This window comes from Mytilus californianus, unplaced genomic scaffold, assembly GCF_021869535.1.
Source record: "Mytilus californianus isolate M0D057914Y unplaced genomic scaffold, xbMytCali1.0.p SCAF_10, whole genome shotgun sequence".
Taxonomy (NCBI): Eukaryota; Metazoa; Mollusca; class Bivalvia; order Mytilida; family Mytilidae; genus Mytilus; species Mytilus californianus.
In genome coordinates this window covers 58,332,484-58,343,221 of record NW_026262582.1, presented here as the reverse complement: position 1 = coordinate 58,343,221, position 10,738 = coordinate 58,332,484, and the positions used below count along the sequence as shown (strand labels likewise).

Below are 10,738 nucleotides of genomic sequence, written 5' to 3'. Positions count from 1 at the left end.
GTCCAAGGTTAAATAGATGAAACTTCAAGCACATACACATTAATATTAAATTATTGTACAGAAATGTTCTGTTAAAGAGGATTCATGTAACACGCAGTATCTTCATTTTGGTAATTTGTATATGTTATTATGCCTTTTATCCTCTTATGGGTGCAATTCGAGCTTAATGAAGTTTATATTCCCTGGTGTGACGATTTAAATGGAAATATTATCATACCATCAACTATAACTATCTGTTAAATATCGACCTGTAGCTAAATGCTCATTGGTGCATACCGTCAAGACACAATACATCGTATACAGACAAATTTAAAATTAATACAATTGTATTACATTTAACCGTCTTAATAGGGATTTTAGTGATAAAACTTGTTAATACACACTTAATTTATATCAACATAAACCGGAAGTAGCCAGACAATTTGAAATGTAAGTCTTTTTTTTATTTATCTAGCATTGTTCCAGTCAGAAAAACGATCGATGCCACACAAGATTATTATTTCACATATACACTTACACACACATTGTTTAGCCATGAGGAAGTTCTAATCCTTAAATTATTAAATTAAATTAATGTATCTGTTTTTCTGAAGGGATCCATTCTGTTCGGTGTGTATTTTTTCAACCGTAAGTTTCCATATTTATCTGTTGACTTTAAATCATAATAATCTACTCAGCAGAGGGGGCATGTCCAAAGGTAGAACTCTCATGAAATTTATTTAAAAGTCGGACAATGATAAATCTGAGATAAAAAAATCTAAAACACAGTCTTAGTTAAACAGCTTTTAAAACTCGGAGATACACGTTACTCCTCTTGACACCTTCAGCTGGCGAATAAGCATGGCATACATGGCAATCGTTGGTAGGATCAAACCGACGTTGTCCCCCAAGACACTATTTCATGATAAGGTATCATAATATTTTGTCCTTATCTATGAAAAAATGTCTTGGACAGTATTTCATATAACACATACAGTATTACAGATGATACATAGACACATAAATATCAGCATAAACAGTACAGATGATACATACACACACAAGTATCACTATAAATCATAACAGATGATACATACACACACAGATATCAGCCTAAAATATTACAGATGATACATACACACACAAGTATCACCAACATTACAAATGATACATACACACACAGATATCAGCATAAAACTTTACAGATGATACATGCACACACCGGTATCCGCATAAAACATTACAGATGATACATGCATACACAAGTATCAGTATAAAATAAAACAGATGATACATGCATACACAAGTATCAGTATAAAACAAAACAGATGATACATACACACACTGATATCAGCATAAAACATTACAGATGGTACATGCATACACATATATCACCATTAAACACACAAACACACAAATATCAGTATAAAACATTACAGACGATTCATACACACACAAGAATCAGCATAAAACATTACAGATGATACCTACAAACACAAGTATCAGAATAAAACAGTACAGATGATACATTCACACACAAGTATCAACATAACACATTACAGATGATACATGCATGCACAAATATCACCATTAAACATTACAGATGATACAAACAAACACAAGTATCAGTATAAATCATTACAGATGATACATACACACACAGATATCAGCATAAAACATTACAGATGATACATGTATACACAGATATCACCATTAAACATTACAGATGATACATACACACACTTAGATCAGTATAAAACATTACAGATGATACATGCATACACAAATATCAGCATAAAACAGCACAGATGTACACACACATACAATTATCAGCATAAAACTTTACAAGTGATACATACACACAAGTATCAGCATAGAACAGTACAGATGATACATACACACACAAGTATCAGCATAAAACATTACAGATGATAAATGCATACAAAAATATCAGCATAACAGTACAGATGATACCCCCCCCCCCACCACCACCACCACCACCACCACACACACACATATCAGCATAACACACTACATATGATACACACGCACACAAATATCAACATAGACAGTACAGATGATACATACACACTCAAGTATCAGCATAACACATTACAGATGATACATACACACACAGGTATCAGTATAAAACATAACAGACGATTCATACACACACAAGTATCAGCATAAACCTTTACAGATAATACATACACACACACAAATATCAGCATAAAACATTGAATATGATACACAAACACAAATATCAGCATAAACATTACGAATAATACATGCACACAAATATCAATCTTAAACTTTACAGATGATACATGCATACACAAATATCAGCATAACACATTACAGATGATACATACACATACATGCCCACATAAAAGATTTACAGATGATACATCCACACACAATTATCCATGTAAAACATTACATATAATACATACAGACACAAATATCAACACAAAACATTACATACATGTGACAGATATGTCAAGCCACAACTGGAGATTTGAAAATTTTAGCTGGGGTTAGGGAGCTACCATTTGATTTTTATGGGGGGAGGGGGGTTAGTTTATACTGACTTTTGTTACATAAATTGTCATCCTGCCATTTTTTGCCAAGTTGCTCATCCTGCCTTTTTTTTTACTAAAAACTCCTGTCCTGTCTTTTTTTCAAATTTCATCCTAGCCCCCCAAAAATCAAATGGTAGCTCCCTTATGGCCTCATAACTGGAGTTTTTATCGTCGTTTTCAGTGTTCATTTTGATAATAAAGCCAAACATTTCCCCCTGTTTTTTTAGATAATAGCATTACTATCAATGTATTTTCTTAACAAGATATATGTAGAACTCAATTTTCCTTTGTCATGTTAAAAATTGCTTAGAACTACTTTTGACTTAATAAAGAACAAATGAGTTTTCCAAAATCTATTCATATATCAGTTATCAAAATCAATAAAAAGTAAAATAACAAAAAAACCGAACTCCAAGGAAAATTCAAATCGGAAAGTTCGTTATCAAAAGGCAAAATCAAAAGCTCAAACACATCAAACGAATAGAAAACAACTGTCATATTCCTGACTTGGTACAGGCATTTCCTTATGTAGAAAATGGTGGATTAAACCTGGTTTATAGCTAGCTAAACCTCTCACTTGTATGACAGTAGCATAAAATTCCACTATATTGAAGACAATGTGTGAGAAAAAAAACAGACATAACAGGTAAATATGTCAAAAATAGGGGTACAGCAGTCAACATTGTGTTATAATCTTAATCACTATAAAGCAAACAACAATGTAATCTAAGTGGTTGATTTCACAGTACTAAGACTATTATATTGTATATTGATGCATGATGACACACACAAATATCAGCATAAAACATTAAATGTGATACACACAAACAAATATCATCATAATACATTACATATCATACACACAAACACGCACAAAAATATCAGCATTAAAAATTACATAAGATGCACACATACTCAAATATCACCAAAACCATAACATATGGTACACACACAAATAACAGCCTAAAACATTACAGATGATACACACACAAATATCAACATAAAACATTACATATGATATACACACAAATATAAGCATAAAACATTACATATGATACACACACACACACATATCAGCATTAAACATTACGTATGACACACACACGCACACACATCAGCATTACACATTACATATGACACACACACACACACACACACACACTTCAGCATTACACATTAAATATGACACACACACACATCAGCATAAAACATTACATATGATACACACACACAAATATCAGAATTAAACATTACATATGATACACACACACACTCAAATATCAGCAAAACATTACATGTGATGCATACACACCAATATCAGCATAAAACATTACGTGTGATACACGCACACAAATATCAGCATTAAACATTACAGATGGTAAATACCAAACACAAGCATCAACATTACAGATGATTTATACCACACACAAACATAAATAGTACAGATGATACATACCACACACAATCATCGACATTACAGATGATTTATACCACACACAAACATAAATAGTACAGATGATACATACCACACACAACCATAAATATTACAGATGATACATACCACACACAATCATCAACATTACAGATGATACATACCACACACAATCATTTGACATCACAGATGATACATACCACACACAACCATTGACATCACAGATGATACATACCACGCACAACCATCAACATTACAGATGATACATACCACACACAACCATTGACATCACAGATGATACATACCACGCACAACCATCAACATTACAGATGATACATACTACACACAACCATCGACATTACAGATGATACATACCACACACAACCATCAACATTACAGATGATACTTGAGGGAGTTATTCACTCGATATGTCACGGTGAGCAGGCATAGTCGAAGTGGCATTGCATGAAAGCCATTATTATATTAAAAATGCTATGGAATTATCTGCCAAGCATTTAGCTTATCTGTAAAGAATCTTCAATCTGGCGTTTGCCTTTTGTATTATATTATTTTCTATACTATCTGAAATATTTCTAGCTATTTGGAGCTATTTTAGGACAAAACAGTGTACTCATTACAAATAATACTGAGATCCTTCACCTTGTAGTTTTCTTAAAGAACTGAATTATATGCCCTAAGTTGTTTTCCAAACGGAGAGATAATTGTTTAGTTTAAACATATTTTATTTTTAAAATATCACACAAAGGGTTAGACACTAGTGAGGTCAACTTAGATCGTCTTCTACTGAGATAAAATATCAATCAATAGAATTTCATAGCATGCAAATATTTAAATTCATTCTTACATAATTCAAATCAAACACATGTAATTTAAGAGACATTTAAACAAACAATATAGAAAAAGAAAAGATAGGAAGAAAAGGAAGAGAAAAAATATGCATCAAATTATGTGTGTGTGTGTGTGTGGATCACTAAATTCAGATTATACGCATAATCAAACAAAGGACATTTTGGTCTTTTGATATAATCAAAACTATTTCTAAAATTTCTTTATTGTGCTCAATTGTATAGAAATATTTGGGCGCATTACATTTGCGCGCATTTGGGGATTAATATATTTTACGTTTGCGTTGTATTGGGTAGAGAGAGTACAACGCCCTGAAGTATCAATCTGACAATCGAGCAAAATGAAGAAATTTTTAGAAATAGTAACAGCACCACAATAGGCGAGAGTGTTGTCGTTTGTTGCTGTATATCATATTTGGTTTTCGTTTATTATTTTGAACATAAATCAGGCCGTTAGTTTTCTCCGTTGAATTGTTTACTTTTGTTATTTCGGGGCCTTTTATAGCTTACTAATTTAGGTATGTGTTTCGCTTATTTGCTCACCGTTGAAGGACGTATGGTGACCTATAGTCGTAACCTTCTATCTCCTTTGGTCTCTGGTCGAAAGTTGTCGCATTGGCATTCATACCACGTCTTCTTATTTCTATATCTACTCAAGTATGAATGAAATTACCAAATTGTTGCAACCTCGTCTCAATGTATATTTTTTTTACATTTCAGGTAATTTTCATCAGTGGAAAAATCTGTTCGAAGATCAAACAGTTCAGTCGAGTACACGATTTGGACCCTAGAGGTGACAGTAAATACTAAATCGAAAAAAAAACTTGAATAGAATACAATTAACTTAAATAACCGTGTCTGTTAGTATTTTTGCATTATAACAACAATGTACCCGTGTCGAGTCGTACGGAAACGCCTTCTAGCTTTAGTCAGAAGAAACACGTTTTTAAGAAGACTTCTCTACGTGTGTAGTTTTATTTGTCTTAGTGTATATACAATGTTTCATTTGTATTTTGGACCTGGATATATGGTTTACGTACACAAAAATATCCAAGCAAGCTGTATCATACCGGAAGTGAATCCGTACGATAAAGAAATAATGAAATTTTTCTGGAAACCTGATCCTATTATGTGCTCAAAAGCCAGTGATCTCGTATACTTTGATTTCAATTCTACATTGCATTTGAATAAAACGCGCGCACAAAGTAGCATCATTTCATGCCAGTACCAGGAAGTTATGAGAAAGACGAACGATGATTTTGATATCGAACTAGGTCCCGAAGTGTGGTTTAATAGTTCTGTTGTTGTCCGAACAGATTTTGTGAATGTAAAATGTTTTGTTGGCGGGAAAATCGTTTACAGTAGACTACATTATCAGGTCTATCGACCACGAGAAAAAGAAAAAAGAAACCCAAAGAGGAAATACAGTGTTTTGATCTTCGGAATGGATTCAGTGTCTAGACTTGCAGCAATACGTGAACTTCCGAAGACAATGTCATATTTAGAAAATAATCTTGGTGCTTATGTGTTTAAAGGCTATACAAAACTAGGTGATAACACGCTGCCAAATATGGCCCCTTTAATTACAGGACATTATGCATTTTCCAAAGAATTTCCTGTGGTTGAGCACACAACGTTTGATAATCACCCTTTTATTTGGCATAACGTTTCTGAACTAGGTGGAACCACAATGTTTTTGGAAGACTGGCCGCGAATATCAACTTTCAATCTAGGAACCAGTGGTGGAGGTGGGTTCCGAAAACCTCCTACAAATCACTATATGCGACCTTTTTACCTCGCCATAAACCACATGCAAATGTTTGAGTCCCCTGTTAGTGATGTTTTGCAGTTTTTAGAGGACAAAAACGTGAAGTTAAGCTCAACATCATACTTGTGCTACGGGGAGAAATCATTGCATGTCATTGCTATAGATTATTTTAAAAGATTTTTACGAGCTTACAAAGATGACTTAAAATTCACACTTGTATGGAACAATAAACTTAGTCATAACTATGTTAATTTCATTAAGTTGGCAGACGATGATTTATTAGATCTAATGACTTTCCTTAAAACCGAAGGTTTTCTGGACAATTCATTTTTGTTCTTTTTAAGTGACCATGGATCCCGTGTTGATAAAATCAGAAACACTCCGATTGGAAGACTAGAAGAAAGGCTACCTTTAATCTCATTAGTAATTCCACAACAACTAAAAGAAGCATATCCGAATTTGCATGAAAATTTGAAAACAAACATTAACAGACTAACGTCACCTTTTGATGCATACGAAACGATAGTCGATATACTGAACGAAAACTTCAAATCACAGGAAGTTGCGGTTCCGTATCCAAGGGGAATAAGTTTATTCCGTCCGATACCGAACGACCGGTCATGCGCAGATGCCGGTATTGATGAGCACAATTGTGTCTGTTATTCCTCTGATAGCGTTGACGTAAAAAGTCCAATTGTAGTAAAGTTAGCAGAATATGTGACTGCAAACATAAATAAACAGATTCAACAAGAAAAATGTGCCAAACTGTCACTGAAGAAAATTCAATATGCTAAACGGATTCATTCACAACTCAGCTACGATGCTTCAAATCAAAATAAGAAACCTTTGTTATATATGTTTTATAAACCACAGGAGGATTTACGAGAGAGATATCAAGTTTCCTTTGATGTTTATCCTAGTAATGCTCTGTTTGAGGTTACTATAGAAAGTTACGGGCAAAATCATTTTGCTGTTTTAGGGGATATTAGTCGAACGAACACATACGGTAACCAGTCAGCATGTATCACAAAAACAGAACTTAGAAAATTCTGTTATTGCGTTTGACATAATGTGATGTCAATGCAGTTTACATCATATTCAGTCCCAGCTGGATAAATTATCTTTGAACAAGGGCGAACTAAGGATGCGCTAGACCCTAGAAAGACGGGTAGACCACGTGAAAGTAAAGAAGAAATGTATCGTCACCGAGTCAGCAAAACGTTTTTGTCGGACGCGTCAAACAGAAAATGCGGTTTAATTTCAACATATGATCACAAATTATCACATTATGCTTCCGCTAATATCCGACATTTAAGATACACGGTTCAAATACTTAATTTTAGGTTCATGTGCAAGAAAGATTTCTTTGAAGATACTAGTGATACATATAAATTGAAGCACCAATCCTTTATCTTTGTTCGTAATGAGAGGGGGCAATGATTTGTGTCTTAAGACGATCAATTGGTATCGCCTTTAAACAACGACAGAAGTAATTATATCCAATATTGAATATTTTTTCACTTTTTTTATATGGAAAAACGTTTTTTTTTTTCATTTTCTTTCCATGGCAAATTATCAATTCGAGAAATTTAGGATCAAACCATATTCAAAAAACCCATGCCCCAATACACAAGATTCCTTACTTGTTTCAATAGCTATCTATAGATATGTTTGATTTTAATATACTAATAAATGTTTTTCAAATCGTGTCACTGTGTGATAAAAGTACAACTACCTGTGTATAACAAGGCCAAATATATCCTCCATGCAGCTTATCAATAAAAAGAACAATACGAACAGAACAGAGAATGGAAGAGTTTATTAGTTTCTTGTACACAAACTGTAATAGACAAAATGGTAGCGTACGAAAACGTGAGAGAAATTTGTTGTACTCGATCAGGGTATCAGTAAACATTATCAAAATATATTTGAGTTTGTTTGTTTGTTTTTACATATATTGAATTATACGTACTTTACATGTGTACCTTTTTAGTACTATAACTTTGCCGCACTTTATAAAAGCAATACTTAAGGAGCCTACGTTTGTGTAACAGTGGTTTGATTCCGCCAGTGTACTTAATCCGGAGGAAGAAAATCCCCAGTGATTTTTATCCACCAACAAAAAATCACTAGGGTTTTCTATCCGGGTCCAGTGTAAAACATCCACCAGTCATTATAAGGTTCTAAAAGGTTTTTTTGAAGGGGAAATATATATAAAATGTGGCTTAATATTTTTAAGTGTATTTGAAAATTGCATAGTTGATTTATGTAAAAAGTGGAGAGTTTTCATCCAAGGAATGTTCACACATAGTGTTTTTGAACCAAGAATGATTACACTAGTGATTTTGTACCAGAATGATTGCACTAGTTATTTTATACACAGCGGCATTAATTACACTAGTGCTTTAGATCCATTCATTGATGAAATGATTAGTACTCATTTTTGAACACACGATAACACAATAATGCTAATTAACGAATGAGATTTAAATAATTTTCTATGCAAATCTATAAAATCATATGCTTTTAAATTGTCACTAATTGTAATATTTATATTTATTGGATTGCCGAAGTTTTTCTATGTATTTGCTTTTCGGTCGACTTGGATATTAAATCATATCTTCTATGTCAATATCAAAGGATGCTTCTGTAATTGAAACTTTATGTAAGAACAAATCTGCTCTTTAAATTTGGTTTGTATCAAGTTCAATGTCCTGATCATTGAAAAAGTATTTTGAGTTATAAAAATATCCTCCTCATCATCATCAATAATATTTACCAGATTGACTCAGATTAATTAAACTGGTTCCTTGAAAATCATTTTAATTTTAACCCATTTATTTATGTAAACAATACACCGGTCTAATATTAACAAAACAACGATATCAAGATCGACGCTTTCACACTATTTACATCCAATATTCTCTAGTGAAAAACAGTTCCCGGAATAAATACACGGCGAAATGAAAGTACGCTTACATTTGCAGTACTAGAAATCCAGGGCTCTACATTACCGCGTGTCCGATTGCCTGCTTCGGACAAGCAGAATCAACATATTAGTTTGTCCCACAGGACAAGTGTAAAGTTATCAAATTAGGACTAATCCCCTATTAACCTACAGTTGTTTACTTTATTTCCATCTAGGTCAAGTTACAGTAAATAGGCAATGTCACAGATTTTCTTAAAATTTTGCATACATCTTTGGATCGTTGAACTGTATCTGAAAATCGAAAAAATAATGTCTTTATTTCTTTTTTTTCTGAAATATTACTGATTGAATTCTTTCAGAATAGGTGCCCATTTGTATAGAAAGCACATGAAATCGGCGAAAAACTTTCTTGAATTTGTCTTTAAATCGTCAAATTTTCAATTTTTACTACATAGATATTTCTTAAAAAATTATATTCTAATCGTTTTGATGTATGTTTATCGAAGAAGGATAAACTGGTGATGTAAATGCAGCTTTATGTAATATCTGCACATAAAGCACATTTGTACCAAAAGAGGGACGAAAGATACCAATGGGACAGTCAAACTCACAGATCGAAAACAAACTGACAACGCCATGGCCAAAAATAAAAAGACAAACAGACAAATAATAGTACAGATGTCACAACATAGAACACTAAAGACTAAGCAACACAAACCCTACCAAAAATTGGGGGTGATCTCAGGTGCTCCGGAAGGGTAAGCAGATCCTGCTCCACATATGGCACCCGTCGTGTTGCTTATGTTATTGCAAATCCGGTAAATAACCTAATTCGGTAGGTCACATTCGTGAAAAGGGAAGGGTATTGTAGTTACGACATAAGGAACATATCCGATATCATCTGTGAAACGGTTATTCCATAACGGTCAACCAACTCGTGATGGCGTCCGTAAAATTTACGAAGGGATGATTTCAACTTCACCATTTAGAACTCTTGGTTTAATAGCTTCCTTGTGAGCAGCAATCCTCTATCAAGGAAATCATGATAGGAAATACAAGCCCGGGAATATCGTATCAATTGGGAGATATATACTCCGTATGCAGTCGCTGCTGGAATGTTGCTACATAGAAATGGAAAGTTCACAATTGGGAAGCTGAAATCATCTCTTTTGTCGTAAAGTT

At 33.5% G+C, this 10,738-nt stretch overlaps 1 protein-coding gene across 2 annotated transcripts; it reads left to right on the top strand.

Moving 5' to 3' along the window:
- Positions 1-275: 275 nt before the first annotated feature.
- On the top strand, positions 276-8,611 carry LOC127718884 (uncharacterized). 2 transcript variants are annotated; one of them, XM_052224948.1, is made up of 2 exons: positions 276-429; positions 5,580-8,611. In XM_052224948.1, exon 2 carries the CDS (start codon positions 5,746-5,748, stop codon positions 7,690-7,692), a length of 1,947 nt encoding a protein of 648 aa, XP_052080908.1. In that variant the 5' UTR covers positions 276-429; positions 5,580-5,745; the 3' UTR covers positions 7,693-8,611. The 2 variants fall into 2 exon arrangements, with proteins under 2 accessions (XP_052080908.1, XP_052080909.1); XM_052224949.1 differs by lacking the exon at positions 276-429 and adding an exon at positions 4,414-4,429.
- Positions 8,612-10,738: the final 2,127 nt, after the last annotated feature.

What these genes read in the sequence shown, in the direction of transcription:
- LOC127718884 (XM_052224948.1), top strand. Translation starts at nt 5,746, where the DNA reads ATGTACCCGTGTCGAGTCGTACGGAAACGCCTTCTAGCTTTAGTCAGA.